The sequence below is a fragment of the Eptatretus burgeri genome, chromosome 7 (genome assembly GCF_056783735.1).
Source record: "Eptatretus burgeri isolate ZD-2024b chromosome 7, Ebu_testis_v1, whole genome shotgun sequence".
Lineage (NCBI taxonomy): Eukaryota > Metazoa > Chordata > Myxini > Myxiniformes > Myxinidae > Eptatretus > Eptatretus burgeri.
The window spans coordinates 86,129,554-86,149,572 of NC_140967.1; the positions used below are offsets into that span (position 1 = coordinate 86,129,554).

The 20,019-nt window shown below is 43.4% G+C and overlaps 1 protein-coding gene across 2 annotated transcripts in view; it reads right to left on the reverse strand.

The window, feature by feature from the left end:
• The window catches only part of WDR26 (WD repeat domain 26), a 92,615-nt gene that overhangs the window by 4,366 nt on the left and 68,230 nt on the right, over nucleotides 1–20,019 (reverse strand). The window contains exons 7-12 of one of the 2 annotated variants that reach the window (XM_085889385.1): nucleotides 19,831–19,969; nucleotides 19,343–19,483; nucleotides 14,436–14,555; nucleotides 8,290–8,435; nucleotides 8,123–8,201; nucleotides 4,738–4,867 (exon numbers count right to left, since the gene is read on the reverse strand). In XM_085889385.1, coding sequence (XP_085745511.1) covers nucleotides 4,738–4,867; nucleotides 8,123–8,201; nucleotides 8,290–8,435; nucleotides 14,436–14,555; nucleotides 19,343–19,483; nucleotides 19,831–19,969 — 755 coding nt within the window. The remainder of the gene's footprint in view (nucleotides 1–4,737; nucleotides 4,868–8,122; nucleotides 8,202–8,289; nucleotides 8,436–14,435; nucleotides 14,556–19,342; nucleotides 19,484–19,830; nucleotides 19,970–20,019) is intronic. The other variant, XM_085889386.1, reaches the window with a different exon arrangement.

Consider the following 20,019-nt stretch of genomic DNA (forward strand, 5'->3'; position numbering starts at 1 on the left):
CTTGATGAGGGAGAATTAAATAAGGCCGTTAGTCATTTTCAAAAGAGGTGTTTGTGTTAACCCAAACACCCAATTTTTATTCCATGCACCACCTTGGAGTTCCCCTAGCATGCATTCAAGCGAGGTCTCATGGTTTTGGAGTTATGGAAATGGACTGACAAACATTTATGAGTCCATAGTGTGTGTGTGTGTGTGTGCGTGTGCGTGTGCGTGTGCGTGTGCGTGTGCGTGTGTGTGAAACACACACGACATGGCCAAAAGTGAGTGGCCACCTGCTCATCCAACATCTCATTCCAAAATCATGGCCATTTATATGTAGTTGGTCCCTCCTTTGCTGCAATAACAACCTCCACTCTTCTGAGAAGGCTTTCCACTAGATGTTGGAACATTGCTGTCGGGATTTGCCTCCATTCAGTCACAAGAGCATTCGTGAGATCGGGCACTGATGTTGGGCGATTAGGTCTGGCTCGCAGTCGGCGTTCCAATTCATCCCAAATGTGTTCAATGGGGGTTGAGATCAGGGCTCTGCAGGCCAGTCAAGTTCTTACACAATGATCTCGGCAAACCATTTCTGTAAGGACCTCGCTTTATGCATTTTCATGCTGAAACAGGAAAGGGCCTTCCCCAAACTGTTGTCACAAAATTGGAAGCACAGAATCGTCGAGAATGTCATTGTATGTTGGTAGCGTTAAGATTTCCCTTCATTGGAACTAAGTGGCTGAGCCTGAACCATGAAAAACTGCCCAAGACCATTATTCCTCCTCCACCAAACTTTACAGTTCACTATGCATTCGGGCAGGAAGCATTCTCCTGGCATCCGCCAAAACCAGATTCATCTGTCGCACTACCAGATGGTGAAGCGCGATTCATCACTCCAGAGAACGCATTTCCACTGCTCCAGAGTCCAATGACAGTGAGCTTTACACCACTCCAGCCGACGCTTGGCATTGCGTGCGCATGGTGATCTTCGGCCTGTGTGCGGCTGCTCGGCCTTGGAAATCCATTTCATGAAGCTCTCAACGACCCGCGCTTGTGCTGACATTTCCAGAATCAGTTTGGAACTCAGTCGTGTGTGTTGCAACCGACAGACAATTTTTCTGCACTACATGCTTCAGCACTCGGCGGTCCCATTCTGTGAGCTTGTGTGGCCTACCACTTCGCGGCTGAGCTGTTGCTGCTCCTTGACGTTTCCACTTCACAATAACAGCACTTACAGTTGACCGGGGAAGCTCTATCAGGGCAGAAATTTGATGAACTGACTTGTAAGAAAGGTGGCATCCTATGATGGTGCCACGGTGAAAGTCACCGAGCTCTTCAGTACGGCCCATTCTTCTGCCAGTGTTTATCCATGGAGATTGCATGGCTGTGTGCCTAATTTAAAACACCTGTCAGCAATGGGTGTGGTTGATTCCTCGCACCCAATTACTCCACCCCTCTCAGATTTCTTGTGCACCCTCAGTGCACGTACAGTTTTCCGCCTCAGCTCTGCCATTAAGCCTGGCCCTGCGACTCTGGTCAATGGTATCCAGTGTCCCATGAGACAGAAAATTCTTCTTCGCCCTTCAGTGAGTTCCAAGACATCCCCTGGCAACATCAAGGACAGTGGTCTTGAAGGCACTCCACAACTCTTCAGGATTCCTCAAAGCACCCAGAACCCCCCACATCTCCACTCAACCTATTCACAAACTCCTCAGCTACCCTCTCATCCTTGAGCTTGCCAACATCCAGCCAAAGCTGGGATTGTACCATTCACCCGGATTGAAGCTGAAACTTCAGAGTTGCGACCACAAGCCTGTGGTCAGTATTGAACTGAGCACTCTGGTAGACCCTGCAGTTCTGTATCATCCTCCAGCGACCATCAACGAGCACATGGTCAATCTCCTTTGCCACACCACCAACAGTGAAATACAAAATCCAGTGATGAGCCTGTGGGCGCTGAAACCATGAAGCAGCCACCCGAAGTCTATGACTTCTTGCAAAGTCAAGGAAATTAGTGCGATTCAGGTTCACAGTTCCAGACCCATGGGGACCAACACATGTCTCATAACCATCCCTATCCCTTCCAGTTGATGCATTGAAATCCCTCAAGACGAGAAGAGTATCTCGCCTGAGGCACTGATCAACCACAGACTCGAGCGTAGCATGGAATGCATCCTTCACGGTGAGATCATTCACCTCAGTCGGAGCATAAACAGAGACCAGGGAAATGACACCCAAGGAGTGATGAATCCCCAGTCTCATAATCTGCTCGTTGTCCAGTGTTACCTCAATTATCATTTGAGTCAGCTTATTGGACACAGCTGCAGCAACTCCTTGGGCATGGAAACTGTTAGTGACCAGACCAATCATCGGTGTTACCACTCGCCATGATCCGGTCTCCGAACCTCATCTCAGAGAGTGCTGCAATACCGATGTTCAAACACTGAAGCTCAGATGTAACAGAGACAGGTGATCATCCTCTCTTTGGGATAGGGCATTCCAGGCACCCACCCAAAGGGACTGCCTCAGGCTAACCCAAGAAGGCCGCCGTCTGGTGAACGACACTTCAGCACCACTCTGCCACACACCGCCTCAATCTGACCCAATAAGTTTACCCCATGCTTTTCCTATCAGCAAGGAATGTGGGTCCCAAAGGCTTTGCCCCAATTCCGTCATCCGGTCAATTGCCCTGCGAAGGGCTGCAGCACAGGAGGTACTCGTACGGAGTGGGTTTTCGGTTTTCTTTACGTTTGTGGATTTTGCGAAGTAAAGTGTTTTATGGTGGCCGGAGTGCAAATCCTGCCACCAACCTCCTACAAATAAGTAACTCAACTGCAGGACGACGTCCGCAGACACAGTTGGGCACTAGATATGGATGGCTGTTGGCTCACAAGGAGCTCCTCTGCCCTTTGACAGGTTTTGTTTTTAATCCTGCTGGGTGTCCATATCCAAACACCCAATCCCTGTGACCCTAAGTCCCCCACCCCTTGGAATATGAACCAGGGGTCTAATCCAAGTAATTGTTACATTTTTCATGTATCCCCCAATGTTGATTGCATATTCAAAGTTTCATTAAAAATGTCCGAAGATCATACCCATGTCCGAAGAGCGTACCAATGTCCGAAGAGCGTACCAATGTCCGAAGAGCGTACCAATGTCCGAAGATCATACCCATGTCCGAAGATCGTACCAATGTCCGAAGAGCGTACCAATGTCCGAAGATCATACCCATGTCCGAAGATCGTACCAATGTCCGAAGAGCGTACCAATGTCCGAAGATCATACCCATGTCCGAAGATCGTACCAATGTCCGAAGAGCGTACCAATGTCCGAAGGAAGCGGTGCAGTTTAGCATTTTAATATGAACCAGGCAAAGCCAAGAAATGAACGAAACGCATTAGAATTACCATTTATAACTCTATAGAATTACCACTTGGAACCTTCTTGTAACCCATTAGAATTACACGTTAGAACCCTCAGAATTCAGCAAGGTGGGTTAGAAAGGTTTTTCTTTATTTTTGATGGATAGATAGATGAATGGATGGATGGATGGAAGGAAGGACATACCCAAATAATGAAGTGGCTTCACTGCTTTAAAATGTTAAATGTGCCTGTAATTGTATTTTCATGTTTGGCCTCTTGACCCTGCCCCAGGGGGCAGGACCAAAAACGATAATGTTCTCACGCCTTCTTGCCACGTGGTGGTCATAACTACCAAGTTTGGTGAATTTCTGCACAACCGTTTAGGTTAGGAGGTGACGACGGACTGACAGACAGAGGCAGACAGGGCCCATCAACCACACCAGGATCGAGATACACAGAGTAGGTATGGACAGGACAGAAGAGAGTTGATGCCAAACCTGACAGATAGTGGAGGTGGAGGCCCATGTCCGGGAACCGGGCCTGTCCGTGGCTGTAAACAGCTTTGATTTCGCATGCCGCCACACCCTCGGAAGAGAAGCGTGGCTGATTGGGTGGGGGGGGGCATGGCTTCCCTTCTGCACGAGCAGTGTTACCAAGCAGCCTCAGTGCTGAGCTTCACAGCTTCTTCGTCAGTCAATCCTGGGGATCTTCTCATTGCCCCCTGCTGTGCACACCTTTGTCTGCAGCCCCCACCTCACGCCATGTCATCCTACGCCCCTCCCCTCAAACTCACCATTGACACGCCGATTGGCCTGGTGGGCAGAGCGACCACCGTGACCTTCCCCCGCCCTCCCCTCCAGCTCAAAGGCAAGCAGTGGTCGTCGCAACGCGATATATGTAACATCCAAATTGCAGAAGTGGCATTTTTCAAACAATCCCACTCATTATTTAGTGATCAATTACATAAATGGTTAAACAAAACCTTACGTCCACTTGAGAGGCTGTACATCTTGCAAAACACAAATAAAGAAAATAGGTAAACTGATTACAACTGGAGCTCATCATCATCGATCCCACCTCATACACAGTCACCTTTCAGGCTCACAAAGCACAAGCTCGTAAAATAGCAGATACACATGCTTCATTGACCCCAGTGGCATCATGGGCTTGGTCTTCAATATTTCAATGCCCACATGGAAGGAGAAATCAAAAGATGTTTTTAAATTTGTTTGCACAAGTTATTTGCATAAACACCAATTCGGGTTACACTCACCGGCTAGAACCTGGTGTATCCTGAACTTATTTTAACAGAACTGCTCATGTTTTTTTTGTAAACACAGTCAAGGCTCGTGGAAGAGATATTACAGTATATTTGCAACAAAAAATAAAAATTACCCTCACTCCCACTGGCCAAGAAATCATCATTGCTGCCACCGAAGCATGAATGGATAGTGTAGAAGCCCTGCGTGACTCCTTGGTACCTCCTGATAAGAACTCGGTCTTGTAAGTCCCATAGATGGACTCCCTGAAATGGAGAGCATTCATACACCAAATCAGACTTGTTTAAAGTTTTGTACAGCCCGATAGTAAAAGATTCCATTGATTACATGATTAAAAGAGGATGTCTTGTAGAAGGGTGGGGGATCCCATTTGCATTATCCAAATTACTCGATCCATTGTTTCAAGTATGGGAAAATATATATATATATATATATATATATATATATATATATATATATATATATATATATATATATATATATATATATATATATATATATATATATATCAATAATGTATGAGGGGCAGTCAATAAGTAACCTGAAAATGGTGATATAAATTGGAGAATGTAATGTGTGTAGTTGTAGACGAGATATGTTATATATATATATATATATATATATATATATATATATATATATATATATATATATATATATATATATATATATATATATATATATATATATATATGGCTCAGTCATGTTTTGCCTGTTTTAGATCTGGCAACATTGAGCATGTGACGTCAGTAGAGCAGTTCCAAGATGGCGGCTCTCTTGAAGCATGCACCAGGGAGGAACAACGTTCTGTCATCCGTTTCTTGGGAAGTGAGGGTGTGAATCCCAGTGAAATCCATCGCAGAATGAAGATGCAACATGGTGACGCGTTTATCGCTGCAGCAGGAGTAAGACTGGGACAGGAAGTTTAAAAGTGGAGTGTGCGGTGTGGCAGACCCTGCTTGCTCGGGCTGGGCTCACACAGCCGACACACCAGAAATGGTTGCAGGCGTTGAGCACGTGCTAAGGGAAAACCATCGCATTACGCTGGATGAAGTGGTCTCCGAATTGAACATTAGCCATGGTTCAGCACACCAGATCATTCACAACGTGCTGGGGTTCGGGAAAGTGTCTGCAAGGTGGGTGCCAAGACAACTCACACCCAAACTGAAAGAACTCTACTTTTAAACTTCCTGTCCCAGTCGTACACCTGCAACGATAAACACGTGTCATCATATTGCATCTTCATTCTGTGATGGGTTTCACTGGTATTCACACTCTCACTTCCCAAGAAACAGATGACAGAACGTTGCTACTCCCTGGTGCATGTTTCTAAGGGAGCCGCCATTTTGGAACTGCTCTACTGACGTCATGCACTCAATGTTGCCAGATCTAAAACGGGCAAAACACGACTCTGACCCATAGATATAACATATCTCATCTACAACTACACACATTACATTCTCAAATTTATATCACCATTTTGAGGTTACTATATACAATATATATATATATATATATATACTGTATATATAAACTACTCAAAAGAATTTAAGGGTCAAAGGAAATTTTTTGATCATTTTTGTAAGTATGTCTTTTTAAGCCAGATAGGGTTAGAATATCCCCCTTTGGGTTGTCATTTGGACAAGAGACATCACGTTATTATGGGAGATGCAATCATTGCACTTATCTTTAGAAACTTTTTAAGTTAACCCAGATTTCCTTTTCATGCATTTGAAGCACGAACTTAGTCAGACTAAACTGACAAACTGCCTCGAAACGCCCATTGTGACACCTCATGCACCATTTGCACGTGTTTTGCAGGAGTGTCATTCCATGCATGCCAATTTTAGCAATAAAATGGCTGAGCATTTTCCATTCATCATCACTTGAAATTTGAAGATGGTTTGACAACAACTCAGCATCCAAGACAGGGGAAGGGCCATTGGCTGGCTACAAGATGGACAAACTCAGAGAACTGTGGCTCAGTATCTAAATGTAAGCCAAGGCATTATCGGCACACTCTGGCAGAGGTTCAGGACAACTAATGCTGTTTAGAATCGCCCCCGTTCTGGAAGACCCCGATCAACAGCACGAGAAGACCGCTTCCTGATAACGGCGTTGCGACAGCGCTTTGTGACCGCACGGCATCTTCGGGATCAACTCAGAGCTGCCAGAGGCACCAATGTGTCCGACCAGACCATTAGGAATCGTCTGCGAGACCGAGGTTTGCGATGCCGGCGTCCTGCAGTCCGACCACCGCTACTTGACCATCACAGAAGGGCTCACCGAGATTGGTGCAGACGTCATATCCGGTGAAACCGTGGTGAGTGGGCAGAGACAATGTTCACAGATGAGTCACGCTTCTCGCTCCAGTTCAATGATGGCCGGGCTTGTGTTTATCGTCATCAAGGAGAGAGATTTGCTGATCTCAACGTTGCAAAACGTCTACCATTTGGAGGAGGAAGTGTGATGGTGTGGGCAGGGATATCCATGAACGACAGAACCCCTCCGTACGTCGTCAACAGAAATTTGACTGGTCAGCGTTATCTCAACGAGATTGTTTAACCTCTGGTAATTCCACTTCTGCAGCGGATTGGACCGAGAACTTCTACAGTTCCAGGACGACAACGCAAGACCTCATCGTGCCAGGGTGGTGACCGACTTCCTGCATCAGCAGAACGTTCAGCACATGGATTGGCCTGAATGTTCACCCGACTTGTCACCCATTGAGCATGCGTGGGATGAACTAGGGCGGCGAGTTCGATCACATCACGTCCCTGCCGTCAACCTCCGGCAACTGGCTCAGCAATTAGTCGCAGAATGGCAAGCGATCCCTCAACGTTATTTCCAATGCCTGATGAACAGCATGCGCCAACGTTGTCAAGAATGTGTGAATGCTAACGGTGGCTACACCAGTTACTGAAGCTTCTGCGACTTGTGTGAACATCATTTTGTTGGGGGGGGTGCATGACTTTTTTTTCATCAGGGTAATAAACTAGTGTCTAATCAAAAGTTTTTTTTAATTTTGTGTTTCCTGTTCTTGAGCCATAAAATAATTATTTTGTCATTTGTCGACACCATTTTAGCTCGTTAGCTTATATTTGTAACCACAAATATTTTTGACCCTTAACTTCTTTTGAGTTGTGTGTGTGTGTATATATATATATATATATATATATATATATATAAAAATAAATATATATAAATATATATATATATATATATATATATATATATATATATATATATATATATATATACATATGTATATATATGTACATATACATATACATGGAATGCCTTTTTACAGACAATTTCACAAGTATTGTAGCGATGAGCAAAAACAGTCCCAGCTTTTATAAACAACAAAAGTGTTGGTGATTTCTAAAATGTTCAAGCTTCAAAAGGCCAAAAATAAAACCTTGCAATGAAAACCTCTATCATGAGGGTTCAGCAATTCGAGAAATGAAAAGTGAGTGCACACGCAAAAAAGGACTCGCCTGAGTTGCAACATTCAGCAAGGCTAATCTCCCATTTCTGGACACAGAGAAGGACATGACGGGGTGGTCTTCTTGAACTCTGCAAAAAGAAAGATTGCGCTTTCAAATTAAACAGGCCGTGGGAATAGAGCGGCTTAACGTACGAGGGCCTTCCGAGCCCCACCCACATGTTGCGGTCGGTCAGGTCTTCAAAATTGTAGCTCCGTATTCTCTGATGAGTGTCAGATGCCAAGACGGTCTTGCCATCGCTCAGACACCAAAGGCACTGAACGCGCACACCTTCCCACGAGTCCAAGACATTTCCATCCAGGTCCTGGCCAGCAGAGCGTCCAACAGTACCATGGTACATAGATATCTTCGATATACCAAGCTTTTTTTCTTTATTTTTTTCTTTAAGGTTCTTTATAGGCCTCAGCTGATAGGAACCCTGAGGTTGGCTACACATTTACCATATCTCATGCAAAATGTTCAAGTAACTGGTCAGTACAAGTTCTTTACCTCGATATAAAACTTCCACCAATCTTTAACCCATTCCTCCTATTATCTTTTCATCCGATGAAAGAAGTGTTGGCCGAGTCAGAATACGTGTACCAATTTGCATACATGGACGCAATTTCACGTCCATTTTGCAATTCTATTTTGGAAATAATGAACTGCGATGTCAAAGGGCGTTTTCTGGGCAAGAAGCACCCCATTTCACACATGATGTTCTGTTCACATTATGGACTCTTCACTCCCATCTCAAATGCGTGAACGCGATCAAGGTTGAAAACACTCCACGTTGCGGCACCGAAACGAGTTCCACGGCAAACGAAGTATGAGGCGACTGGTCACTTCTTCCACACGGCAAGTGGCAAATGAAGAATGGATAATAAAGTGGAGAAGAGCACACGTTCTCCAAATCTAGACTGGCTTCGTTTCTCGAATGCAACAGGTTATTTTGGATCTTTGTCTCTGCCAATACAGTCTCGTGAATACATCATGAAATCAAATAGGACTTGTGGATCATTGCCAGCGCTTCAATTCCCATTGGTTACCTTGTACACGTTACAATGACAATGGCACAACGATTACTCAAAAGAACGAGCATTGTGGTAAGACGTGATTTGAGCATGCACTCCATGGCTCTGTGATAAGTGTTTAAATGGATTCTGCTACCACCACCCACCCACCCCCTCCCCTCCCCAATATAGAGTGAAGACGTTATTTTATGCAAATTCATAAAAAGATAACAAAGGCAGATCAGCTTTTCTGGGGTAAGGAGTTGGAGTATTTGAGCAATATAACTTGCATTTTACCCTTTTAAAATTAAATGATGATTAGGAAATGGTCTCATCTCGAAGATTGTGTGCAGTTATGGTCACCACATGTGAGGAAGGAATAAGCTGCCATAGAGTGGGTTCAGCATAGGTCCACAAGATCGATTCTGGGCCAAGACTAAGCTATGAGGAGCGGCTGAAGGAAACAGGCCTTTATACACTAGAAAGGTGGTTACGAGGGGATAAGATAGAAATGTTTAAGATAATGAAGGATATTGACAAAATAAGTACAGAATCATTATTCAGCAAAATATACAGTGAAAGGACCAGGGCCATAACCTGAGAGTTAAGAAGAGTGAGGATGACATAAAGACAAGGGTCCTTCACTCAGAGAAGTCACTTCACTCCTTCACTCACTAACCCTAACTCAGAGAATAGCAAGTGCTGTGGTCTTCCTGAAAAAGGTGGTAACAGGAGAAACGGGAGACAAGTATAAACTGGAATTTGATAGGAACCAAGAAACATTGCAGATTGATAGGTACATAGATATTGGGAAGAATGCACAGACTTAATAGGCCTAATGGCCTCCACCTGCATCGAAACTCCCAGCAAAAATCTGGCAAGGGTGTCTGTGGTGAAAGTTGTCTCTTGTACAGCGAATCAAACAGGCCAACACACAACCCTTTGGCCGCTCATCATTGACTGCCTTAGCACAAGAATTGCCAAGAGGCCTGGGACGGTCAGTGCCTCCAGTGACAGTTGCAGACGAGTTCACGTTGCTTTCCAGAATATACAAGATCTCAGAAAGGTACCAGGTATCACCAGGACAGCCAAAAACAAACGTGCACGTGCACACAAACTTTTTTCAGATGGTTGGTCGAATTATGGCATTCCTCATTACAGTTCTATCAATTGCATTCACTTTGCGCAAACTCAAACATCTTTCTTGACGTTTTCAATCCATATATTTTCGGACATCTTTTCGGCTTTCTTCCTTCCACCACGAGCTTCATCGTCTCACCTTCGTTGCACGTGATCCAACCAACCGAGTCTTCTCTTCCGAAGTTCTTCTTCACCAGGATTGATTTTAAACCTCTTCCTGATTTCTAAACTCGATATTCCTTCTTTCAGAAACAATCCACCGTATTTCCCGGTGTTTCAACCGCGGCCGTGCATTAACCGCACCCTTTTGTTTTAAGCCCTCAAAATAAATGAATATATTGATCATTTTATTTTCTGATCGAGATCTAAATATGTTTGCACATTAACTTTGCACACAACAAAGTGATAGACGAACCACCATGCTAACTCCCATGTCCGCTTGATTTCGTCTAACAGTTTTGTTATCATTTTCAAGAAGTTGAAGAGCGAGGAGAGGACACCAAGAAGTTTTTACTTTTCTTTCTTTTTTTATTATAAAGAGGATTTTTTTATTTTATTTTATTTTTGACAAACAATGTCAAGGCTCGTATTAGAGCAAACACGCAGAACGAATAACAAGGGGAGCAGGAGACAAGAGGGGTGGGAGAGGGAAGCACAAACCAATGGGGAATAGACACATGAGGAGATCTGTGGAAGGGAAAGGAATGGGGTGGGGAACACGGGCTAAACAAGATGGACACCACGGGGACTTTCAGGAAGGAAAGCAAGGAATTTGAAAGAGGTGGGTTTTTGGTGGATTAACGGGGGTAGAAAAGATCGTGGTTTTGGATGGGGGAAGATACAAGATGGTGGTGAACAGCTTTTTTGAAGACCTGCAGGGAAGATTGGGATTGAAGAGAGTGTGGGAGTTTGTTCCAAAGGCAGGAAAAAAAAGAGGAATGAAAGAGTGAAGGTGAGCAGTGATTCTTGATTTTGGTAGTTTTACCAGAAGGGAGTTGCTGGCAGACCTTGAGTGCCCTGCAGAAATATGGGCGGGACAGACAGCAGACAGAGCAGGGGGGAGATGCCTGAGAGGAGATGGTAAAAGACAAAGACCACAAACCTGCCTGCAGTGAGAGAGTGAGGATTCATACCGGTAAAATACATGTTTCTTGTGGATCTGTGGCCCTGGAAAGGGCCGTTTGGGTTTGATGAAGCTTTTCAGCTAAACTCGAGGAAATCCTCGTTAATGCTTTCCTTGTCGAAGACGGCACATAACTCCTGGTCCGAATCAGGAGAGAGCAAGTCCTCGGTGTTGTCACCATCATTTGCAGCCTCCTCTCCCCAAATGATGTTGTCCTGTGCCGTCCATGTTGTTGGAGATGCAGCATTTCAGAAATGGTCGTTTGGTGATGTCCGATGGTATCTTGTCCCACACCAAGACGATCCAGCCACACACATCATCAGAAGGTCGACCTGTCTCATCCTCCCAATCAACATAATGCTCAGCCAATGTAGCGACATGAGTAATGGTGAAAGTTCAACCAAGATGCATGTGACCAATGCTCCTCGGAATCCAGGTCGAAAATCCCGGCAGGAAACATCCCACGAAATGTTAGTATTTTCATCAATTGAAAAATCAAGTCTGGGAAATAGGAAAGTTCATCTGTGGTGGTTCCATTGAGACGCAGCGAATGTTTCTCAAAACCTGGGTCGAATACAAAGGCCTGCAAAGTAAGAAAGTTCATCGAGTCGACACGAGCAATCCGCGGGAGGCAAGTTAAGAACCACTGATACAAACGAGGGAAAACGAAGAGAACCAGGAAGAACAAAGAACAAAATTATGTCTGTTCCCCCTGTTTTTTCCTTCCCTCTCCCGCCCCTCTCGTCTCCTGCTCCCATTGCTGTGCGTTTGTGTGTTAGCACTCGTACGAGCCTCGTCAGTATATACAAAAAAAATAAAAACGAAGAGAACCAAAGGAAGCCAAAAGAACCGAGCAGCACCGGTACTTCGTAAAGCTTCACCGTCCCACGTGGCTCCTCACCCTCATGAGATTCTTCTTCCTTTTTCAATCCATTTCCTGCCCTCGTAAAGAAAAGTACTCGGGATTGATTGGTTGTTGCTAGTTTTAAACCATGCCCCGCTATCCAGCATTTGCTAGCATAGCGTCAGCATGTAAGGAACAAGCTTGGTGGATTAATTCTGCCTGCAGCGGATGTTCATGCATTAAGATGGTCACCCACTACAAGTCCGTCTATCCATCCCTTCTGCTGCGCACAAACAATGATGCCAGCTGGAAACTTATGCTTGGGCAATGTCTTCCTCTTGAACTTGACATACGAGGGAAGCTTGCCACACAAGCTTATTTGAGGTGGGTGCTCCGTTATCGGACTCCAGCTGTTGTGAATAATTCTTCTTTTGATGCGAGACCAGGTGTTCTTATTCTTCTTTTGCGTTTAATGGTGTTTTCAGAGCCATGAGGCTCTATATACTCCACGTACCGAAACTCTGGGTGTCTCCATTTTATAATTTATTTGATTTCCACACACTGTTAATAAAACGCTGTACAGACGATTTACCTGAAACTATTTTCAAAACTTAAATGGTGGAATTGAGTTCAACAGCAGTGCTGACTGCTCCAAAAGTGTTCATTTGGAATGTAATTGAAAATTCAGCATTAACCTTTTTAAGAATTTGTTTTTTCTAGACCCGTGTACGAACCGCACCCCCAACTTTGACGTTTTTTGCCGACAAAAAAAGTGCGGTTGATACACCGGAAAATATGGTATTCATCCATCGTATAATTCTCATCTCAGTTATTTCTACTCTTTTTACAGCTTCAATCCACATTTCCCACGTTTTGCTAACATACAACAATACTGGTCTGATATAGATTTTATAAACAATGGAATGCTTTTGTGCTTCATGATATCATCTGTTGTCTCCATTCTTAATCCAATGGCTAATTCTCCTCCTGATGCCTCCATTACATCTCTAAAGTAATAAACTTTTCGAAATTAAATTCTGAGCTCAGGAGCTGATCATTTTGTTCCTCATATTTTTCTTGTAATTATTAATCTTCACATCTTGAAACAGATGAAAATCCAATATTTTGTTCCCAAATTTCTCATGATACCACTGCACCTATTGTAACACCATATACCGACATCGAATTGAATGCTGTCCAACTACTTTTGTCCACTTTCTTTCCTTTTCTTTCCTTTCTCTCCTCATCTTCACCACTGGCCCCAACCTTTGTTTTATTGATGGTGACATAAACCTTTCTTCTTCATTGCATTTTCATTTGTGAAACTTAAATTTTTCTTCTTTTTCACATTCAGCATTCAATACCAAGTCATCAGCATACAATAACTAGCATGGGAATCGTGACCTTTCATTCTTCATCAAATCTTCCATCACCATGACAACCAGTAATATGCAAACCAAGTGAAAAGGTATTCCACACCTGCCTTAAACCGAGCAAACAAGATGATCACTCTCAAATACTCAAATGACCCATTTATTCATATGTTATGATTTCAAGGAAGCTTCTCAACACGTGTCTTTCTATTCGAGTCTAATCTGTCCTAAATTCCCAAATTCCAGGATCACTGCTCACCTCCACTCATTCGTTCCTCTTTTTCCCCCACCTGTGGAACCAACTTCTACATTCTCGTTACTCTCATTCGTGTTACTCCTGTGCGAGTCCTCCCCTCCCTTCCCCCCAACCGGGTGTTCAAGACATGTTCACCACCATCTTAGATCATCCCTCATCCAAAACCATGACATTTTCTAACTCCCTCCCTCCCCTCAAAGCCCATCTCTTTCCGAATTTCCAGTTTTTCATTCCTGAGAGTTTGCTTCTGTATCCATCTCGTCCCCATGTATCCTCTCTTTGCCCCTTATTCTTCCCCACAAATGTTATTTGTACAACTATCCCTCTACTTTGTCCTTCAACCCTGCTGTTAGTGTTTCCCCCCTCTCTTTCTACTGTTCCTTTTGTTCTGTTACATCCTGATCTGTTCTCTGTCTGAGCTCCTCCACAAGCTTAGTATAAGTATACAAAAAAAAACAACAAAAAAAAACTCCTTTCTACAAATACAAATGGAAAGGCAACCAGGGAGGATTAATAATGTGCAGCTGCGCCTCAAAAAGTGTGCCCAGTCATTGGTACAGGAGTCACATGACTCACACACTGGTAGAATTGGCCACGCTGCCCTCCGGTGACAAAGCGCTTGCTGTCAGGGTTCCACGCTGCACACGTCAGGCTGTCTTCGTGTGACTGCGACATCTTCACCCTGAGCTCTCCCGTCTGGGAACAGGATAAGAAGTGAACATCATCAGCAAAGGAGGATGACCATAAGTCCTCAAAATGGCCATATTAGATCACTTTAAACCTGCTGGAATTAACAACTGAGACATCAGATTAAAGAGCAGGTTTTGGGTCGCTGATGACTTCGCGTGATTCCAAGGTTGTAATCACATTAATAATTAATCATTGGGCAATTATTTTCTTACATTTGAAACTGAAAATATGCTAAAATTAACTTTTAAATCAAAACTTTTGTCAGTGATCTAAAAACAGACTGGAATTTACCAAAGATGCTATGACATCACGTTCTCCGAAAACATCATGAACATTCGGAAACAGCGTGTGAACAATGGCGAGATGCGAATCAGAGAGTGATTTCAGTGGCGATGAAATTGAGTGTTTTCATTCCGATATTGCTGAGGACGAGTCGGAGGATGATGGGAATTTATACTATGGAGTTTCTGGCCCTGAGCCATATAAATTTGAACCACTTGCAAGTGGCAGAAAACGGCCTATTTCGTGTACAAGTGGCAGGACTGACTGCCCGGCAGTTCACACTGACAGACTCCACCAGACAGATTGGTTTGTAGATTTTCATTTTCTTGTTCGATGCATAAAATAATGTCAAGTTTGATTCGTCTGTGACTTGATATAATAATTTTTAACCCTCAAGTCACTCAAGAGTCAGAAATAGAATGAATCAATAATGGACCCAAATATATTGTACACCGTAGCCTTGGCGTTGTAGTCTTTCTGACAGCTGAGTTGGACCCCAGCGAAAGTGAACAGTTAGACCAAACCCCAACTTTCAAGAGACTGTTGTGGCATATAAATACCAAAACATGTTTAGCCTCATTGGGAAATATTCCACCAAATTTAGAAAAAAAAGTGGAAAATTGATCACTTTTTTGCAGTTAAAATGAAATAGCCCAATTTGCTGATGCTGTTAAAAAAGTAATTTAATCAACAATAAGTTGATTTGTTGAGAAATTTTTTCATGCTTGTGTTTTTCAGAAAGTTTATTTATGTTTTTCCATGTACTCTTTAAGAATACATGTCAAGGTTTTTCTCACTTAAACTCAACCATTGATTCTGTGACAGAGCAGTATCTGGACAACTTGTCAACCAAAAACTCATATTCAGAGTGGTGATCAGATGTGTTTATGGCTTCGTAATCCTCGGCTGTGAAATGGTCACCACAAATGACAAGTCTATCCAAAGGGTCCTCTTTACCCGTTTTCTTTTGGGGAAAATTCACCCGTTTTGTTTGTACAAATCTTATCCACTGCCGGCGAATGTTTGATTCCTTCGGGAATCGGTGGGAGCGATTACCCGTTTTCCAGCCATTTTCGCAAAACATGAGGACACACGTACGAGGCATGATGTACAAATATCCAAATAACTTTGTTCTACAATAATTCAAAATAAAAAAGGATAATATTGACAGTTGCACGCTCAAAAAAAGCGAAAGAACGGCCCGCTCAACTGGACACTTCTTCATTGAGTGAGCAAGCATCGGCTTTGTTTTGGAGAACATGACGTCAACATCCATATCTGGCACGCGGCTGTATTTTTTCAACAGCCTCGAGAAATAACAACTTCGGAGTTAAATTTCATTAATTTTCCCAATAGTTTGCATCAAATTATTTAATGCACATATAATCATATTGATAAATTTTCAGAACATGTTTGGTGACCCACAACCTGCTCTTTAAGCAAATCTAAATGGCTTGAATGTTCTACCTAATACTCAAATGCAGGTGATCATTGGAGTCTTATTACAGTACAATGAAGGAAGTAGGCAGCATGATGTACTTTTGCTTCTCGATGCTTGGTACTACAATAAGGACATTCGTGGAATGATGACCATGAAGAGTGGTGTCTGTTTGGTTTGTGCAGCAAGCATGCAATTCGGTGTATTTATATTGTCTCAGGGTTTGTAAGACTTACGGTCTGGAGATATAACGATATACCGGTGATAATCGGTATAATTTTTCACATCGACATTGGAAACTTCAATATATTTGGTATGAAATTAAATAAATAAATAAATAAATTAGTTTCAAACTTGTCAGGTCATGTGAAAAGCAAGTTTTATACAAAATACAGTAAAGAGAGTCCCCAAGACACAAAGGGATTCCGTTCCCCCCCAAAAAAATCGTTCATTCAGAAAGTAAATCGATCATCTGTTGACTGTTAAAAATGGTGGCAAGGACAACTCAGCCGGTGATTTAACAAGCTCAGCAAGAGACCAACCATGACGTTGTTACCCATGCTCGCATAGTTCAAAACAAGGAAAATGGCACATTGAAGAATTTTAACATTCAAAGTTCACAAAGCTCAGATTAGTTTTGAGAAAGATAGAGTTCCTCTGCCTTGTCAGATGAAAGTGTTTCTTTTGTTATCATGTGCTGCAGCAGCAGCACTGAACACTCTTTCCTTTTAGTTGACGTGTTCGATAATGGGGCTGTTAAAGACTGCATGTGAAATGTGCCCTTTTTGCTTGGGGGCCCAGAATACTGTCAGCCTGCCTTCGAAATGTGAAAAAACAAATTTCACCGATGCTTTGATGTGCTTGGGTATGCCTGGAACACAAGACGGCAAGTAGGTTTTAACTTTTAGCATCAGCAGCGTACGAGTGACAGCATCTTCCTTTTTCCTCGAGGCTGTTTAGAAAGTAATTGGTTATTTTATATAAATCGGGTGTGCTTCAGAAAAACTGTGCTAATTACCGATATCGGCCTCTGCCGATTAGCGATGAGATACCGATACTGGACATGCTCTCATTGCGTGTGCCAATATTGGTGTGTACATAATATGTCATCATCACAGCAGCACACACAAGGTCAGTAACACTGTACATTTTATTCCGTGAGAAGCATGTGCACGCTTGTGTGTGTACGTTACACACTCAGTGTGCCAACATAAAATGCAAGGTAGCCTTACCAGCTGTCTCCATCACACACACACACACACACACACACACACACACACACACACACACACACACACACACACACACACACACACACACACACACACACACACACACACACACACACACACACACACACACACAGTTGATATCGATATATATACCTGTGTGAGCCCACCGATATATCGATATCGGAAAAAATTTGATACCAACGGAGCTCAGTAAAACAACAACATTGTAACGAGATTTATTCCAACAAAATGGGGGTAGGGAAGAAAAAAAGCGAGTCTGCGAGGCGGCGAATGCAGACTGTTACAATGCAAAATAAAATAAACCGCAACGTGCCTTGAGGACCACAACGGACTTACACAGATAACTTATGCTTTCATTCAAGGAACACAAGGGAGACAGAGAGACAGAGAAAGAGATGGAGAGAGAGAAAATAACCAGTGAGGAAAGTCCTGTGTGTGGTCTTGGTTTTACTCTGGCCGGCATGCTGAGGTCTGGGCCGCAGTTTCTTCCTCTGGGCCGAGGAAACGAGACAGAAGGCGCAACACGAACCACCAGGAAGAATGTGATGCACACCACATGGAGAGACACACACACACACACACACACACACACACACACACACACACACACACACACACACACACACACACACACACACACACACACTTTCCAGGAACCTGTATCCAGCAGCAACTACAAGGGATGAACCATCGTGCCAGCCACCAGAGTGCACGATCCTTTGTGCTTTGATAACCTCACACTGGGGGGGCTTCAGTGGTGTGCTGTCATTCACCACACAGTGAGGGGCCGGAGGGGGAGCCAACCTACCTCGTGGGATGATATTTTCTCCACCTCGGCCACGTGGGCCGCTGACGGCTGCGAGTACTGCTTCTGGTTGTGGAAAATTATATTTACACAAATGTACATCGGGGAAAGATTACAGAATATAGGGGGAGGCGGGGCTTAGACAAACACTGGAGCAGGGAAGGACAAGGGCACCCGAAACATGTGCTCGACACATTCTCTCCAATTACAGCCACTACAACACACTTACTCCAACATGCACTATGAAATAACTAATCTAATCTGTACCCATTTTACTCCCAAGGCCAGATCCGCAACCATGCACGGCGCACGCACACACACTTTAGCAGCCATATATTTACGTCTGCATGTTTGGGGAGGTGGTGGGGGGTGAATAGTTGAGAAAATAGTAATGTGATAAAAAGAAAGGAAATCAAAGGGGACTGAAGGAAAATTAGATGATGGGAAGGGGAGAGAAAGAGAGAGTGAAAGACAAAAAAAGGTAGATCGTAGATCGTGGTAATGTGAGAAATAAGAGAAGGGGCATACATGTGGGGGAAAGGGGGAGGATGAAAGTTCCCGTTTTTAATTGTACAAAATAAACAGATGGTCCCTTGAGCATCAAATGCAATTACCCAGTAATTTCTGTCAAGACAGCCATATCTTCAGGGATTTTTGCAATACGTTTGACACACGTCCAGGAATGGCGAAACGGCACATGGTATCTATGAAAGTCAGCCAACTATGGATAAGACATTGCTGCCTTCACAGAAACTGAAGAAGTACTTCACAGAAAGTACTGGAACATTCACCGAAATTACATTTTCTGCATAAAAGTACATATTTCACTATGGTTATCCTTTATCGGGAAGACGGACCATGGGTCAATACGACAAAGATAAACCTGAACTTGAGATCACACTTGCATAGCAAACCTCAATTGTCAGTGTAATAAAAACAAGAAATATGAAAAAAAAATTAATTTTGTCGAGCATCCAGACGAATTTGAGTTGTTGCTCAATTTACTGGTATCCACCTGTGCATTCCAGAGCCAAAGATCAGAGCAGTCATCTGGACCACAGGCAATGAGGAAGGTATCGTCAGGACTCCAAGCCAGGTACGAAGCACCATACGTGTGACCTTCCAAGGCTCTCAAGACTCTCAACTTGTGGCTTTCCTGTCATCAAGATGGCACCCATCAGTGTCATCCCTGTTCTCTTGCAATGATCCAGCACTGGTCTTAAATACACTTAAACTGTTAGCCTAAAAAAACAAGGACATCATGTGGAATCCAAGGGCACATATCAAAAAAAAGAAAAGAAGTGCATCCATGACATAAAATGACAAGCATTGTGAACTTTCATTTACAACTGCATTCCAATATGCCCAAGGACGATTTCGAAAACAACACATGCCTTTTATTCCAGAATCTAGTTTGTAAACATAAAATGCAACTTCCACTTTGACAAACCTCACCTAAAAGTAACTTCAGCACTTTGCTTCGTGCACAGTCATCGACCTCACCTGGTCTACTTGCCAGATTATTACTGTAGAGTCTTTGGAGCCTGTGGCAAGCTTCGTGCCGTCATTGGAAAAGCGACAAAACCAGACCTCGTTGCAGTGATCCGTGAGTATCTGGCGTGCGCAACAAGGAAACTGTTTCCTGAAAGAAAAAAAATAATAATAATAATAATAATAATAATAATAATAATA